The 18,282-nt window shown below is 35.2% G+C and overlaps 2 protein-coding genes across 2 annotated transcripts; one reads left to right on the top strand and one right to left on the bottom strand.

The window, feature by feature from the left end:
* Positions 1-3,955: 3,955 nt before the first annotated feature.
* Positions 3,956-12,492, bottom strand: LOC137742331 (peroxisome biogenesis protein 5). The gene is made up of 15 exons (XM_068482172.2): positions 12,062-12,492; positions 11,831-11,962; positions 11,584-11,746; positions 10,836-11,029; positions 10,327-10,578; positions 9,527-9,649; positions 8,749-8,910; positions 7,772-7,965; positions 6,583-6,829; positions 6,266-6,350; positions 5,862-5,971; positions 5,460-5,684; positions 4,839-4,904; positions 4,476-4,570; positions 3,956-4,388 (listed from the first exon to the last, which is right to left on the bottom strand). Exons 1-15 carry the CDS (start codon positions 12,179-12,181, stop codon positions 4,310-4,312), a joined length of 2,247 nt encoding a protein of 748 aa, XP_068338273.2. The 5' UTR covers positions 12,182-12,492; the 3' UTR covers positions 3,956-4,309.
* Positions 12,493-13,671: 1,179 nt separating this feature from the next.
* Positions 13,672-17,496, top strand: LOC137742234 (COP9 signalosome complex subunit 6a). The gene is made up of 9 exons (XM_068482047.2): positions 13,672-14,125; positions 14,219-14,307; positions 14,571-14,664; positions 15,488-15,549; positions 15,640-15,718; positions 15,832-15,924; positions 16,062-16,162; positions 16,627-16,682; positions 17,251-17,496. Exons 1-9 carry the CDS (start codon positions 13,783-13,785, stop codon positions 17,330-17,332), a joined length of 999 nt encoding a protein of 332 aa, XP_068338148.2. The 5' UTR covers positions 13,672-13,782; the 3' UTR covers positions 17,333-17,496.
* The last annotated feature ends 786 nt before the right edge of the window (positions 17,497-18,282 follow it).

Here is an 18,282-nt window from a genome sequence, read left to right as displayed (position 1 = left end):
AAATAAGTAACGTAGAAAGAGAAAAAATTCAAAGGAAAAAAAAATAGAAAAGGATAGGATCTAGACTTTGCTACCGATCCTTTAATAAGGCAGTCGTTAGCGCTCTAGCAACTAAAGTAAAGTCGCTAGCTTCGTACCGATCCCTCATTTTCAATTTTTTTTTGTAAATTTTTTTTATTTTTTTTTTTGTTTCCCTTACCATACCAACAAACTATCATATTCATGTTCTTTAAAATATATTTATCCATGTAAAATCTATTATAATTCATATTTAAACACTTGAAATCAATGATTTAAAACTTGAATTTAAAGATATTATTCTGTTTTCAAACTTTAAATCTCAATAAAAAATAGTTCCGGGACCTAATAAATGGTAGGATCAAGTCCAAATGTCTTGCAATATTTTCATAAAGCTAAAAATTTCAATTTTTTTTCAAAAAAACTATGAGTTATAACCAACAATATAAATCCATTCCTAAATTTTATTTTTCTTATAATCCACGCCTAAAAATTCGAAAACAACGATATAAATCTAAATCTAAAGGTATTTGAATCTAAATAAGTAATGTAGAAAGAGAAAAAATTCAATGGAAAAAAAAAATAGAAAAGGATACGATTTAGACTTTGCTACCGATCCTTTAACAAGGCAGTCATTAGCGATCTAGCAACTGAACTTGATTCAAGTCGCTAGCTTCATACCGATCCCTCCTTTTCAATTTTTTTTTTTTTTGTTTCCCTTACCATACCAACAAACTATCATATTCATGTTCTTTAAAATATATTTATCTGTGTAAAATCTATTATAATTCATACTTAAACACTAGAAATCAATGATTTAAAACTTAAATTTAAAGATATTTTTCTGTTTTCAAACTTTAAATCTCAATAAAAAATAGTTCCGGGACCTAATAAATGGTAGGATCAAGTCCAAAAGTCTTGCAATAGTTTCCTGAAATCCGACGCAAAATATTTCATAAAGCTAAAAATTTCAATTTTTTTCAAAAAAAACTGTGAGTTATAACCAACAATATAAATCCATTCCTAAATTTTTTTTTTCTTATAATCCATTCCTAAAAATTCGAAAACAACGATATAAATCTAAATCTAAAATCTAAAGGTATTTGAATCTAAATAAGTAACGTAGAAAGAGAAAAAATTCAATGAAAAAAAAAAGAAAAAAGAAAAGGATACGATCTAGACTTTTCTACCGATCCTTTATTAAGGCAGTCGTTAGCGCTTTAGCAACTGAAATGGATTATAGTCGCTAGCTACATACCGATCCCTCCTTTTCGTTTTTTTTTTTTTTTTCATTTTTTTTTGTTAATTTTTTTTTTTTGTTTCCCTTACCATAACAACAAACTATCATATTCGTGTTCTTTAAAATATATTTATCCATGTAAAATCTATTATAATTCATATTTAAACACTTGAAATCAATGATTTAAAACTTAAATTTAAAGATATTTTTCTGTTTTCAAACTTTAAATCTCCATAAAAAATAGTTTCGAGACCTAATAAATGGTAGGATCAAGTCCAAAGGTCTTGCAATATTTTTTTGAAATCCGACGCAAAATATTTCATAAAGCTAAAAATTTCAATTTTTTTTTTCAAAAAAAATTGTGAGTTATAACAAACAATATAAATCCATTCCTAATTTTTTTTTTCTTGTAATCCATTCCTAAAAAATCAAAAACAACGATATAAATCTAAATCTAAAATCTAAAGGTATTTGAATCTAGATAAGTAACGTAGAAAGAGAAAAAATTCAATGAAAAAAAAAAATAGAAAAGGATACGATCTAGACTTTGCTACCGATTCTTTAATAAGGCGGTCGTTGGCACTTTAGCAACTGAACTGGAGTAAAGTCGATAGCTTCATACCGATCCCTCCTTTTCAATTTTTTTTCTTGTTCATTTTTTTTTGTTTCCCTTCTCATACCAACAAACTATCATATTCATATTCTTTAAAATATATTTATCTGTGTAAAATTTATTATAATTCATATTTAAACACTTGAAATCAACGATTTAAAACTTAAATTTAAAGATATTTTTCTGTTTTCAAACTTTAAATCTCAATAAAAAATAGTTCCGGGACTTAATAAATGGTAGGATCAAGTCCAAAGGTCTTGTAATATTTTTCTGAAATCCAACGCAAAATATTTCATAATGCTAAAAGTTTCAATTTTTTTTTTCAAAAAAAACTGTGAGTTACAACCAACAATTTTTTTGATTGATTTTGAGAACTTTTACAACATTTGTTATAAACTAAAGTTAGAGTCATCATACACGCACCGCATGTTTCTTAAAATTAATTCAAGACATTCCTAAGATTTCAAACACCTACAAATCTTTTTTTTTGTGTGGTTGGGGGGGGGGGGGGGGGGAGGGGGGCACTATTACTTTTCATTATTTTTTCTATTTTCAACTTTAAAAATCAATGGAAAATAGTTTCTAGACCTAATAAAGGATACAATCACATACAAAGGTCTTGCAATATTTCCGTTAATTCTCGCGCAAAATATTTCCTAAAACTAAAAATTTCAATTTTTTCACAAAAACTGAGTTATAACCCACGTTTTTCCTAACATACCCCGACCCAGAATGTCCACCTGGACTACGAATCAAGCTGTGCTGGTCAACACCAGGAGGGTGATAAAGCCATAATGTATAGTGATGTGGAAAATGTGAGTAAATTTAAACCTAAAAGTGCCTAAGTATAAGAATGCGCTAGTGAGCAGGAATAAACCCATATCACACGTGCTGTTAGAGCATAAGTAAATTACAATGGAGTGGATTGAGAATTATACCATCGAAGCTAGTCTCCAATATCAGATTTGCCAAGAATCCTTGTCCATATGAAAACTCAGCTACTAAAACCTGGAGGGGCGAAAAACAAGGGTGACTGGGTCTAAAAATAAAGTTTTATAAAAACCTTTTAACTTTATAACCTCTCGCCGTAAAACAAGTATAGTTTCCAAAATATACACACTAGGTCTACTATGAAAATACTTACCATAGCCTGAAATATCTCAAGAATTCAATACGGCACAATATCTCGTAAATAAGCACATGACGTTCATAATCACATAATCTCGCATAAACCACATATCATATTGAGTGCTTATCGGCACATGCTAACACACGAGTTCATGCAGAGGTATTCTGACATGAACATGAATGGATGTAACAATGATATACGCTCTAGTACTACAATCACGTGAAGACTGGCGCTGTGCGCAGCAGATACGAGTTCTAATTGCCTATAGCAATCTAGGACATGACTGACACCTACAATGGATCCAAAGTGAGTGTACGGTGCGATGTGCACATACACGTGAAAGACTGGCCCTGGCCCGGGTAAGTACCAAGGTGGATTTAGTGATTTGAAGGGGGTGGGCCCATTTTTTTAAATTTAATTTTTGCCAAATTTTCTTTTTGAATGATTTATTTTATATATAATTTCTGAATGGCACAAGTGGACTGCCACGTCAGCGAATATATGGGCCCTTCATTTGCTAAATCATCACTTAACGACCAATTTGACAGAATCACTAACGGATGTATGACATTGCAATGAATTCATAAGTTGAGGTATGATATTGCAATGTTTAAAACATGAGGTATGAAAATATGGTGTGACCTATAATTGAGGTAGTTTTGTGTAATTTACCCAAAAATGAAAGCTATTGTAAGACTAAGACTCAAAACAAAAGGACATGAGCACCTAACAAGACAGAGAAAGAGACGCTATGGAAAAATATGAAATATTTAAAAGTTAACAGAAGACTTTGACCAAAACCGAGCTCAATAAAAAATTTTAAAATTTATACAGCCGACCTCACTTAGTAGAATAAGGCATTATAATATTTTATATAAAAGAGAAACTTGAAAAAGAAAAGATTCGAACACAGGACCTTCGTCTTCAAGGAATAACAGCTCTTAAAGAGGCGAAATTAGCAGGGTACTCTCAACTTTATACTGAAATATCTTAAAGATTTGACAAATCAAGAGCTCAAACAGTATGGCCAAAACAACTACAGCAGATATACATAAGAAACGTTACACATTGACGATTTATTTTCGAAGTGCTGAAACTTATTTCATTTCGATGAGTTCTTATTGGCCCCACTCGCTCTTCCGAGTTACGCCTCTGTCGGATAATGTTTACCAAAACCAGCAAACTTTGCCAAGGAGCACCAGAGGATGAACCATAAACGTGAATGTTCTCTACAATCACTGCATCAGCAGGAGCACCAGAGGCTGCATATTTTGGTTTTTCATCCGGCAACCTGAAATAAATTTATGTTCTATAATGGAAACTCTTTCTGGAGGACATCTAGATTCCGAGAATCGCAAGCTTCTAACATGTCATTCCTAGAAGCACAGCTGCAACAAAGACAAGAATACTTACGTAATTAGTAGGCATATCGAAGAGACAGGCGACAGATTTTTCCAACTTTGATATTAACTTACCTCAAAGAAATTCTTAAATATTGCCAACCGTTATCTGCCTTTGGATTCATGGTCAGTGCTCGGACATAGTAACGTATGGAATCCTCATACATACCCTAGTTGCAAAACAAAAGGGGAAAATAAGTAACGGGTCAGGCACTGTTGTGAATCGCAAATTTAAGACACTGGGAGACAATATCCTAAGAGTTCGAAATTCATGCCCACATGAATAATTAAAATCACAGACTGATAACGTGCTCTCTCAGCACCAAAGTTTCACACCAAAACATCATTCAAACTCAAAACAAGGCAGAAAAAAGTAAAATTCATTCCCCGTCTAAAATTTCAAAGCGATACTAAGCATGAATCAGTGGAGGGATAAACCTGGTTGGCATAACTGATGCCCATATTTGCCCATGCACGAACATAGTTAGGCTTCAAATCTAGTGCCTGTACACCCAGATAAAGAACCAAAAACAAAAGTTAGTCCAAAGTCGATAAGATAAAATATTCACGAAAGTCGATTAAACACAGAAATACAAATATGCACACTATAGTAATAAAATTGTATGATTTATCACGTAGTCTATATAATTGAAAGGCACCGAAGCCCATTGAAAGGAACAAAAGGAACATAAGTAATAATTATAAATAAAAAACATTGAATTGTTTACTTTATAAATAAGGAAAGATGTAAACAAAACTATTGTTACATTCTATCCTCAAGCAATGACAATAAGTGCTGCGGAAAAATTGTAAACTCGTCTTTGAACAATGTTGGAAAGCAGCTAGTTCAAGAAGCATATGAGTAACAATTTGCTTAACACTCACTAACAAAAGCTTATATTAGTATTATAAATGGCAGACAGTTTCGTATTGCCACAGTGACTAAGGTGACTATTTTGTCCTACATTCAGTCTTTCAAATGCAAGGATTCATCTGCCCTTTTCCATATAAGGTAGTTTAGGAAGACGAAACCCTGTAAGGGTTGATAACACAAATTACCTGTTGATAAGCCAGTATCGCATCAGCACTCTGAACACTGTTTGCTTGTGTTGCTCCAAGCTTGTTCCAAAGTGAGTAATCTTGCGGCTTTAGTTTCAAAGCTGTCCGGAATGACTCAATAGCTTTGTCAAATTCTCTTGACAAGTTGTAAAGCACACCAAGTACTATGTGCACATCAGCATCATCAGGTGACATCTGAGCAGCTTCATTGAATAATCTCGCTACCTGCACATTAAAGTTTTATTCATACCCTATATAGGCTTAGGGGTAACAGTAAGCAACTCAAACCTGAATCTAATATGCACTAACAACCAATTTCGGGAAAAGAAAATATCCTCTGCTGAATATATCTGGAATATTAGGACCCACAAAACTATAAAGATTCTAAAAGTGAACACTTACATCAGCATAGTACAAGGAATCAGACAGCTCTGGTTTGGCAAGCACCCCATACTTTTGGTGATGGCGCAACCATCCGTATAAATATTTCAAAGCAGCTGCCTGCTCCAGTTCTGCAATTTGAAGAGTCATATCAGTTCTTCAGTACTTTAAAGAAGTATTTTCTTGGGTTCCTAGAGTTTTGATTCTAAAGAAAAAGACCACATTTTTTGGCAAACAGAAAAAACCATATACATATATATATATATATATATATATATATATATATATGTATGTATATACAGATTTATGTATTTGAGGGGTGTCACTGACTCGATACATTGACCAATTCCTTAAAGAATGTTCAACCAATGATTACTCAAATGAGGTTCTGCTATTTTCTTATACATGCAGAAAGAACGACTGACCATTTGTATGACTCACTCCGAGAGCAAGAAGCACTTCGAGATTTGTCGGATCAGCCTCCTGTGCACGCATCATACCTGCTATAGCCTGCAAAGATTACAATTGAGGACATTAATTGTCATTCCATAAAAATAAACACACACTGAAACACATGTATGAGTCAGACACAGGGTTGAAATAAGGTGATTCTTTGACTTAAAGCATATAGTACGACTATACGGAGACCACCAATGCTATAGGGTTATAAACTTACATGGAATATACCACAAGTATACAATTTCTAAACACTAGATAGTAAATATCAAGATAGTAGGATTACCTGTTGATCATCATCATTTTCTGCATGCGCTATTCCAAGTAGCCTCCAACCTTCAGCATTGTCAGGGTTCTTGAGAACTTCAGCTTCTAATGCAAGCACTGCTTCACTCAGAAGACCCTTGTGGAACATTTCCTGGCCTACTTTTAGTGGGTTTGGGTGACCAACATATGGATTCATATCGGAAAATACGTAAACTCCCCTTGCAGCATCACTATGCTGTTTAGTAGCTACTTGCTCATTAACATACCTGTTTGTTGTGTAAGGAAGGTAAGTTGCTTTAAGGAACTAAATAATGAATACCATAAAAGGTGAGTAATAACACACCCCTTTGATGAATGAGGACTTGGAGCAACATTTATTACTCAAAATATCTCAAACAGACAGACATATAAGTTGACAAACCCATTAAGTATCCATACAAATCTTTTTTCTGTTTTTGATCTAAAATGATAGGATACAAAGTTGGTAACAATACAAGAAGAAACAAGAGAGCGGGGAATCTCACAAAGCCCATGCTCATGAACTGCAAAATCCACTCTTCATTACTCAAGTTTACCTCTTTTGCAATAAAGAAAGTTGAGTGACGCTTAAAAGGGACCAATATTTGAACATTTCATCACTTGAATTTCCAGTACTAAAGTCATTAGATACATTCGTTTCAGCAATAGGTGTCAATGTGCACACCAAAACCAACAACAGAAATGCATGATTCACTTAATTGAAATAACTGCAAACTTAAGGGACACGCTTAGTACCTAGGATTCGATTGAATAACTCATTAGATTCAAGGTATGGAAGGAAGAAATGGAGGCCAACTTCCACCTTTTGTCCAACTTGTCCCTTTCAATACCCCACAAAATGGTAGATATCAACACTGTATAACTAATTCAAATAATTATTTCACCTTGGAAAAAATTTAGAAATTCGCCTTCATTTCTTACTTCAACTAACATACCTGAATCTAGTATGTTATCTAATTTAATCCAATACTAGGCACCAAACGTGACCAAGGTTACTGTTGTGTACTTTACAAATATATGCCACAAATTCATTAGCTCTTTACAAATATATGCCACAAATTCATTAGCTATTGGATTATATATCATACCAACTTCTACAAAGTAGAATGTAAAGCTCATAAAGTAGAAAAACATTTTATTTTTTTTTAAAAAAGAACGATTTGACTTACTCATCGTATGCATTAACCCAGGTATCAGCTGAACTGTCCCCCAAGAGTCCTTCACCAACCTGATTTCCAAATTCCTCTGCCCAGTCATCAACATGCAACTTAGAAAACTGATTGACCCACTGATCATCAACTGACCCATGCTGCTCTTGTTCAGAAGTAAACTCATTTGCCCATTGATTGGGTCCATGAGATAGCTGGAAAACCATCATAATTAGACAGCCAAAATTGGAACTGGAGTGAACTCATTGCATAACAAATCAAGGTATTAAAAATAAAAGCTTATATATGAGTTTGCTACCTTATAGAAGGATCGTGTAAATCAGTATTATACTCCAATTGTGACACTAACTTACCAACAAAAAAGTTTATAAATGGTTTCATTTTCCTTCAAGTATGAATGTCTGGCCTTGTCGCATTACAATCAAATATTTTATTTTATTATTTTGTAAATATCCTTGGTTTTTTCCGCTTCAAAACAAGCTCAATCGCTCCAAGATATAGAAGCATATTCTTAATTCGTAGTATTGTGTATGTTAAACTTTGTTTATGTGCAAAAATTTAATTGCATTTGAAATACAATCATCTATTCAGTTACATTAGTTTTTGTATGTATAAGCTTTTTCATGTGAAATGATTTTCGGACACCCCTGTTTATTTTTGTAATTGATTCTCCTATGATTTATTCAATCCAAAGGCCCAAAATAAACAGGGTTGTGCAGGGGAGAAAAGGGTCTGAGAAAACCACTTCCCCTATTCTTTTATGTGTCATCCCGCACCATAAGTCATGCCACCCTTCTTCATATCATTCATAAGCCAGAACCATGAACACCTCACCTCAACACCCCAAAATAAGTAATTTGGTAGAATCACTTGTACAAATAGGAAAAATTATCTCAAAATGTGTTGGTATATTTCAGATACTGAAAGGGAATATAAAAGTAGGGAAACAATATTTTGCATTCAGACCAGATTCCTACCTCGCCACGTGCATATTCGTCAGCCCAACTAGGACCCGCATTATACTGCTGTTGATATTCTGATGCCCAGTCCCCAGACGATGTGGCCGGCTTGACTTGATTATCATCAATAATGAGTTCACCACGACTCATTTTTGACACAAACTGGAGAAACCTTGACTTCTACATGCCCCAAAAGTAAATATATGAATTATGATAGTAATAATTCCAAAATGCAATGTAAATAAATCATTAGTAATACCCTTCATATTTGGGAAAAATCACATGTAATTGGGGCCATCATAACGTTCTGACTAAATGTCATGATAGTTAACTGCCCCCAAGCTATTTAATGCCAAAACATCCAGGGATTAATTCATGTAAGCGTTTGCTTACAAAAACTGAAAGTTGACACAAGCTAACAAGGACATCTAAAAAGTGAATACAGTTAACAGAATTTGGAGCATTTCATGAGAATTTTTATGGGACTTTGCATGATGAATCATCCTCGGGAATTCTATGTGTTTTAAACTTAGAAGCACTAAAAGTAAAAAAATTGTGTAAAATTGACATATTACAAACATTAGTCATCATTTACAATGATCTTAAATTCTGTGACTATTGCAGTTCAATGGGTTCAGCAAAAAACGATAAGCCAATTACAAGGCTTGCAAAAGCTTGGAAAGAGTATGCTTGATTCCAAAACTAATTTGCTGATGTGGTATTCAGAAATAAAAAAAAGTTTAAAAATTCAGTCTTGGAAACTACAGAAGCACATGATTGAAGAACGTTTATAAACCTGAAACTTTGGGTCTTCATTCTGTGCCAGCGTATTTGCAAGCATACGAGTCTGCTCCATTGCAGCTAAGCTTGCCATATTTCCACCTCTCATATGATCTGCAGACATCAACTGGGACTGTTCCTGTAACCACGCGAAACAGAAAATTATGCATCAATATAGCTCTCATATAAATTTAAATTGATTATAGTTTTGAAATCCAAATCATGTTACAACGGGGTATCAAGCAGCATATAAACATAGTCTTACTCTTTCAGTTCAAGGTCAACCCACATACAATAGTGTGATGCACCCAAATTAAGGTGATAAGTCTAGCGTATTTAAGAGCCCAGAACTCGGACATTCTTCTACTTTTCTTTTCTTTTCTATTCCCCTTAGGTTAAATTTTTTTTGCTGCTTCTTTATATTACAAGCATACTCCACCATGTATCACGTGTTCGAAACCTCAAAAACATCTTTAGGGCTCTTTTATCTTCATCTCGAACAAGGCCCCTGGTTCCAGCCCAAACATTTTCCAACCCAAGAATACTGTAAATCACCCTAAAAAACCCTCAGATACATTGACACCTAAAACCCTCAAACCCCAGAATATTGTAACTTACCCTAAAAAACCTAACATATCGCCACCACCAATTTTAACTCAAGCACACATTTTCCAACCTCCTTGATTAGTAAATCGATTATAGCAAGAATTAGTTCCTAGTGTCGTTCTCCATCACATTATGAAGGTCAATGATTGATCAATAGAAAGTATAGAAACAATGAATATGATTGAAATACAAGTTACAATACTCCTTTACCTGCTCAAATTCAGAAGCCCAACCATTGGCACCATGTTGTCGCTCAAATGAGTGAGCCCATGAATTAGGATCACCATGGTCTACCCTATGTTGGCTAAATTCAGTGACCCACCCTTGCGCAGCGTGAGCACCAGGTTTTGTTATAGCTTGGGATTCATTCCAATAATCGTCTAGTTCCCGAAACCTTGAAGGCAGAGGTCCTTTACTATTGACATCACTGTCAATATCTAAAGAAGATAAAAGTGCATTTACCTGGAAAAATAAAAATAACAAAATTAACATAAACTGTTGGGACTATGAATCTCTTTGGAGAGAAGTGGAGCAACTCAAGATACAAAATTCTGAAACAAACCCCGAAGACAAGCAAAAAATGATTATGAGGCCGAAAAAATGTACAATTGAATGCTCATAAAACAAACCAAGCTGACATCTTCTACTAGAAAAAAAGATACATTTCAAATATAACATAGTAAATTTCACATATAACATAGGTAAGAGAAATTTCAAACCTGCCCATTAATAAACTCTTCACTTTTATCAGCAAAGAAGTGCCGTGCCATGATGCTGGTGCGATCACGTATACATTGTTTGTCACCAGCAGACAATCCTAACACTGGAAGTGGAGCAGGACGAAACGGCATTCCACCACGACTACTTTCAACAAATGAGTGCAAAAAGCTTGACAACACCCTTTGTGGTGGCCCTGCAACACATATTTAGAAGGGAAAGAAAATAAGATAAATCTCAAAATAAACTTTTTAATCCTTTATGCTGAAGATAGACACTACCCCTGGTTGTTTGATGATCAGAAGCAACAACCAGACGTTTAGGCTAAGCATAAAGTACTACTACTACCACAAAACGGGAAGATGATAAGCAACACACAACTCATCCAATAAGAGAAGTAACACAAAAAAGCTTCTCCTTTTTCTGGATGAACTATAAAATCTCAATAAAAATGCATATTGATCACTTTGAGGGCTCACTTGAGCCAACAAACTGTTTCGTATATTAACTGGCAACTGAAAAAATAAACTAAATACTCGGCCACAAGCATCTCTACTAATCTCCGAATGTTGATAAACAGAGAAACCATTATCCATTCTTGATCAAGCAATCTTGCCATTTATGTCGTTCGCTCATTACTTACTTATAAAAGCGAATAACATGTACGAAGTGAAAGTCCTAGCAAGTTGTGACTGAAGTGCAACAACCATGAGGTAAATACTACAAAGACAAGCACTTTGAGAAATTTACCATCCAAAGTCGGTTGAAGCTGAGGAGAAGCTCCCATATCATAAATGCGGTCGTGTTGAGGCATATGCATAGGCCCGGGCTGAGAACTCTGTATCTCGTCCCACGCATTGTCAAGCAGTCTGTTGCCATCAACGGAGTTGAAGTTCCGAAGAAAGTCCGAGCTCTGACACAAAACGAATGCTAAGTAAGTAAAGTCCAACGCTAAAACTAAAGCAGTGGAAAAAGATTGGAGCTTTGGAAGTAAAACCTGAGTGCCGGGCTGCATAAACGGCTGATCAAACTCGGAGCCGGGGAGCTGTTGCAGGTGTCCATGGCCGTCGGGATAAAACTGCGGCTCAGAAGCAGTCGGCGTCGACGAAGGTATCTCCTTCAACCTCTCCTGCTCAAAAAAGAAATCGAATTTCAACAAAACGACGCCGAATTGCTGATCGAAACGAACGAAATACAGAGAGATAGAAAGGAGGAAGAGAAGACGAACCTGCTGCTTGGAGGAGGAGCCGATGAGGGCGTTGGCGAGGGCGCCGAAAGGATTGGAGGAAGAAGATTGGCCTGGAACCGCACAAGCTGCTCCGCCGGTAACGAGGTCGCGCATCGCCATGGCGGCCGATGTATCTTCAATCCACACCAGAACTACAATACAACCGCCACCACCGTATAATATATCTCTCTGTATATCTTTTTTCTGCGAATTATTTACATATGATTTAAGAAAAATATGAAGAAATTATAAGTGGGGTTGTTGGGATTTGGATTGGGGGGATAACAGGAGAGAGAGAGAGAGAGAGAGAGAGAGAGAGAGATTTGATAGCTGTTTGAGTTCCTCCTCTTCTTCTTCTTCCCCTGATGGGCTAAAATTGTCTTGGTCTGTCAAACTTATCAGATGAATTTATTTTATTTATTTATTTTGGTTCGTCTTCCTCGTTGGATCGTGTGACGCTGCTGACGTGAGTAGAATTTAGGTGGGTGGTAAACGGTTAAAAGTTAAAAGTTAACAAGAAAACTAGTCTGGTTTCTTTTAACACGTGTCTCTTTTTTTTTTTTTTTTTTTTTTTTTTTTTTTGCTTTTTTTCTTTTTAGGACGAAGGGAGACGGGGAAAACAAAATCGGAAGATAGGATATAAAGATGGATATTCTTCACTGATTAAGCCATAATACTTATTATTATTATTTTAATTTTGGACTAAAACTTTCTCATTACAAAGTTTTAAAAGTTCTAATTTTGTCATCAAAACTATAGTTGGTGTGTTAATCAATTACTCGTTAGCCTTTAAAATGATGAAAGTGTTTTGGTGAAATTGTTTATGTATTTAAAGTGATTTTTCAGGATTTATTTAGATTTTTACTAATGATTGGTTTTAAAAATTATTTTCATAGAAAGTGATTTTAGTCATTTTAAAAACATATCCAAACGAATCCAAACAACAAAATTGTATGAGAGTTGGAGAAATTTTTCCTTGTGATCGGAATACAAGTCGGTACAATACATGAGTAGAAAACAATTTTGTGGAAAAAAATGCAAAAAATTGTACAAAAAAAGAAGTTGAAAATTTGAACTTCTAGGGGACAAATGTTTAATCAAATTCTTAAAATGAATAAATATTAATTTAAGAAATTAAAAAACAAGGTGCTTATATAAAAACGGCTTTTAAAATTATTTAAAAATAGTTTAATCAAAAGCGCTTTTAAACCACTAAAAGTTTTTGACTAATTTTAATAATAAAAAAAAATTTATGGATTAAAAAAATCATTTGCATTTTTAGTAAGGGAGTTTTAACTAAAAGTCCGCGGTACTCTTTATTTTAATGAAAAACAATATTATTACGTTAAAAAGTTAATCCTGATACTCTTCACTTTACCCTTTATTTTGTTTAAAATTCAAAGTTTTCAAACCTTTTTTTATTAGTTTTTTTATTTTATTAAACCTTGACGGAAGTGTTGAACATAAGCGCTTGGGTTAGTTGGGCTTATATTTATGGGCTTGCACAGATGCCGTAACATCGTTTCAAAGGCCACTAGATTTAGGCCCAACCCCTGCAACGAGCAGAGCGAGTCACTCGGAAATTAAAATACAATAAAATCACAATTAAAAAAAAAAAAAAGCAAAGAAGAGGGGAAAGAAGAGCAAAAACAAAACCCAAACCCAAACCGGAGCTCCGAGGAGCCAAAAACCAAAACCACCAAATCGCGAAATCGGAAAAAATGGCGGAATCCTCCAGCAGCGGGCTGACGTTCAAGCTCCATCCACTGGTGATCGTCAACATCTCCGATCACTACTCTAGGGTTAAGTCCCAGATGCACCCGCCGATCACCAATACTCCAACACCACCGCCCAACAACGGCGCCGAAGGAGCAGTAGAAGCAGCAGCAGCCTCCTCTTCTTCCTCCTCCTCCACCGCCTCCGCCTCGTCTCCGCGCGTCTTCGGCTGCGTTATCGGGGTTCAGAGAGGCCGCACGGTCGAGATCTTCAACAGCTTCGAGCTCCTCTACGATCCCGAGACTCACTCCCTCGACCGTGCCTTCCTCGAGAAGAAGCAAGAGCTCTGTGCGTTCTCGTTTCTCATGGCTTTTAGTTTTTTCTTAATTTTTTTTGTGTGGATTTAGGGTTTTAATCAGTGGTAGTATTTTGCTTTTGCAGATAAGAAGGTATTTCCACACTTTTACATACTAGGGTGGTACTCAACTGGAACAGATGCTCAGGAATCTGACATGAACATCCACAAAGCTGTAATTTTTTTTCCGCCCTTTTCTTATTTTACCCGCAATTTGTAATTTATATTATTCGAACCCGTAGATACTGCATTATGTGATAATGTACTGTTAGGGACCAAATCATGTCAACTATGAACCCGTTAATGATTCTTGAATTTGAAAATCTATGACCGAATTAAACTTGTATAGTTGTAACAGTTGTATTCTAGTTTTTCGGCGATATGGTTATGGTGCATTTGCTTTTCCCATGATAAGAATGTGTATTTCTATTGCCACAGTTGATGGATATCAATGAAAGCCCTGTTTATGTTCTTCTCAACCCCTTGATCAATGCTGCTCAAAAGGATCTCCCAATCACTATTTACGAAAGCGGTACGTGTGTATGTAAGATTTTGTGGGCAATTCCAGTTAATTGTAAACTTATGCTTTCCTATTCTGTGAATTTCTATGCTATCTGGTGCCTCCATGGCTGAAGCATGTATTTTTATCATGGCATATGCATGTAGTTATTTCTCTTTCTTGTATATACTATATACCATGATTGTTAAAGCTTATTTTGGTTTGAACTGGTTGGTTGGAGTTTGCTTGAGATACTGTGTTGGATTTCGGCCATTTTTCGTGTTTCTTTGGAAGCAATCCTTGACAAACTAAAAGGGCTCTAGTGCCGGTTCCAGTTCTTTCTTTGCTCTCTCATACATAAGTCTGTCTAATAAACTTATCTGTTATTCAGGGTTGGTCATTTTGAAATGAGCCGCATGCGGTTATTTAAGCTTCTTAACATGATGAGAATATCCATTTGACTAGTTTTCCGGAAAAAAAAAAAACCCACATTGATGGTGTTGTACCACAACATTATCTATTGCTTGCTGCCATTTTCTCATTTTTAATTAAGATTGGTAGTGTTTTTTTTTTTTTTGTTGCCTTCTGTTGTACAATTACTAGTTCTTGCAACACTTATTAGTCATATGAAATCGTGGTCCTAAGTGAAATCCATCATGCAATGATTTTTTATCGTATCAATATTTGTAAATGATGGGGCTTGCTTTTTATGTTTCTATTCGCCTAGATTCCTATCTTATGGAAAACTTGTGGGATTTAGACAGTTTCTTGGTTCCTATTAGAATCATTTAATGTAGTTATCATGTTATCTGTTTAACTATTTGTGGTCTTATGAATGTTAATATTACAACTGTAGAGATGCATGTCATTGACGGGATTCCACAGCTAATCTTCGTCAGTTCAAGCTATACTATTGAGGTTAGGCTTATTAATCATATCTACTATAAAAGCGTTTGTTATTATCAACTAGAGTTGACTGAATCATTTTTTTGTCTGTGCGCTTCATAGACTGTGGAAGCTGAGCGCATTTCAGTTGACCATGTTGCCCATCTTAAACCATCTGATGGAGGTTCAGCAGCAACTCAATGTGAGTCCTCAGTTGATCACGTTGCTTATCTCACAATGATTTTCCCCCCCAAAAGATAAGTGGATGTTTGCATCTATTTCTGATACAACTAATACAACCTGGGTTGTGTGCAGTGGCTGCTCATCTTACCGGAATTCACAGTGCCATCAAGATGCTAAATAGCAGAATTAGAGTGCTTCATCACTATCTTGTTGCTATGCAGAAAGGTATGCATATACTTTTCGTATAACTATAATTGCAAGTCTTTGCTTTTGTGTTGGCGATTTTGTATACATAATGCCGGGAGCCATGTTTTAGAAGGGTCCAGAAGTCAAACTAATTGCTCTTGTTTCTCTACCTGCAGGTGATATACCTTGTGAAAATTCACTTTTAAGACAAGTATCAAGTCTTCTGAGAAGGTTGCCTGCCATAGAATCAGGGAAATTTCAAGATGATTTTTTGATGGTGAGTGTTACTTGTTTGAATTGTGAATTCACTGGTAGAAGCATGCACTTAATTGTAATATTAGAGAAATAAGCATTAGTTAAAAATGTGAAGATGGCATAATAATTTTGGATGGTATTGGGCAAATGGTAAAAGATTTGGTCGTACTTCTACCTAGTTTGATGTGTTTCATCAGAATAAACTATTCGTAAGAGCTGTATTCAGTAGAGCTCCTTGTTTAAGCTTTATGGTTCAAAAAAGCTCTTTATTTATGATTCATAGTTCCAATAATCAATTTTATCTTCTTGTTTGTTTGAATTAAAAGATTGTCTAATCCATACCTGTGAATAAGGCCTCTTTGTCGAGATTTTTCCTCTCTCTCACGATTTACACAATGTATGATTGTGGATACTGGCTCCTGATTAAGCTGACATATTTATCCCGTGAATCACTCTTGTTGCTGACTCTTTTTTTATTTTTGGTAGGAATACAATGACACTTTGTTGATTACATATTTGGCTGTGCTGACCAACTGCTCAAGGTATGAGATGTTGCATTTCTAGCACTAATATGTTTTCCCTTGCATGTGATTCTTACGAACTGAATGAAACTTTTCAATGTCGATTATTTTATTACAATTGAAGTCATGTAAAAAAGTTGTTGCACCAAAAGGAAATATAAACATAGAATGTAACCATAAACTTTTTCTATGCCAATGACTTTGAAACGCGAGAGTACCTATCTAGCAATTGCTAGTACTTTCTGCCCTGAATGATTGTAGGGTTTGGCAATGGGTGCCGGTTTACAAGCTTTTGTCAACAAATGCTGACAGGAGGTGTCCTGAATTATATAAGATAAGTCTTTGATGTGCGGTCGCAAATATTGTTCTTACTCCTAGACTAAACTTGTTTATAATGCGGGTGTTGTCATAAGGTTGAATATATAATTACGTTCATAATTAGGATCTTAGTCGATACTAATGCAATTACCAAGTTTGCATTCCTACAGTAGCACTGTACCCTTCAGTACCTGAATATGGCATTGTAATTTCTTTTCAATGATCGTTTACTACAATATTTTGAGAAGTTCGCTCTTTTTTTTTTCCTCAGTACAACGAATGAGCTAGTCGACAAGTTCAACACTGCATATGATAGGCACAGTCGAAGAGGTGGACGGACTGCATATTTCTGAAAGCTGCTTTGCCATAATATATAGCAGTCTTTAGTTTCTTTGAGAGCTTTTTGGGTGCTGCTGGATTTGTTTGACTGCATAATGCATAGCACATGGAAGTGTAGAAATTGAAATATTACTCGGAACTTGATAATTCGGAAAGAAAATAAATTTCAGTCTCTCTATCTGTAGGGCGCCCTTTATTATTTTGTTTTAGGTTGTCGTTTTTAAAAAGTTATATATATATATATATATATATATATATATATATATATATATATATATATATATATATATATATATATATATATGTGTGTGTGTGTGTGTGTGTGTGTGTGTGTGTGTGTGTGTGTGTATAAAGGCTGTTTGATAACTATTTTCTTTCAACCAAAAAAAAAAAAAGAATGTCCTTCACTCCTCTGCATTCTTCTTTTCTTTCACACACCTTTACGTTATTTCACCTTATAAATGCTATAAGAAGAATGGTTTATTCTTTTTATTATCATCCAAATAAGGGAATACTAGCAATTGCTAGATAGGTACCCTCGATTGTCAGACTTTGCCTTTCTTAATGTTCGTGAGTGGGCGTGTAAGAATGTGAGTACACAGTCCCACCTCAGGACCCTAGTGTGCAATATTGCATATATTGTTGAGTCGTTCAGGAATTATTGGCCCTGTTGAGATTCTGTACCTGCTTCTAAATTACCCAAACGGGACCAAAATGTTTGTTGAAGACATGTATGAGTGCGATCGGAACTATCACTTGTTATACGACCGCATTACGGATCTTTACGTGGAGAATGTCTGATATTGAAGAGTTGTAAGTTAAAATGACCCCCCACAATGTTGCATGTTTGATTATGTCAGGTACCCTCGTGCCATTAGTGCCACATAAATATTTGAACGGTCACGATTAAACCACGTCAACATCTTAGATCTTTTCGTGGAGCATGTCTCATATTGAAGAGTTG

Source organism: Pyrus communis, chromosome 11 (assembly GCF_041283825.1).
Source record: "Pyrus communis isolate YQ-2024b chromosome 11, ASM4128382v1, whole genome shotgun sequence".
Lineage (NCBI taxonomy): Eukaryota > Viridiplantae > Streptophyta > Magnoliopsida > Rosales > Rosaceae > Pyrus > Pyrus communis.
This window is presented reverse-complemented; position numbering and strand designations above follow the sequence as displayed.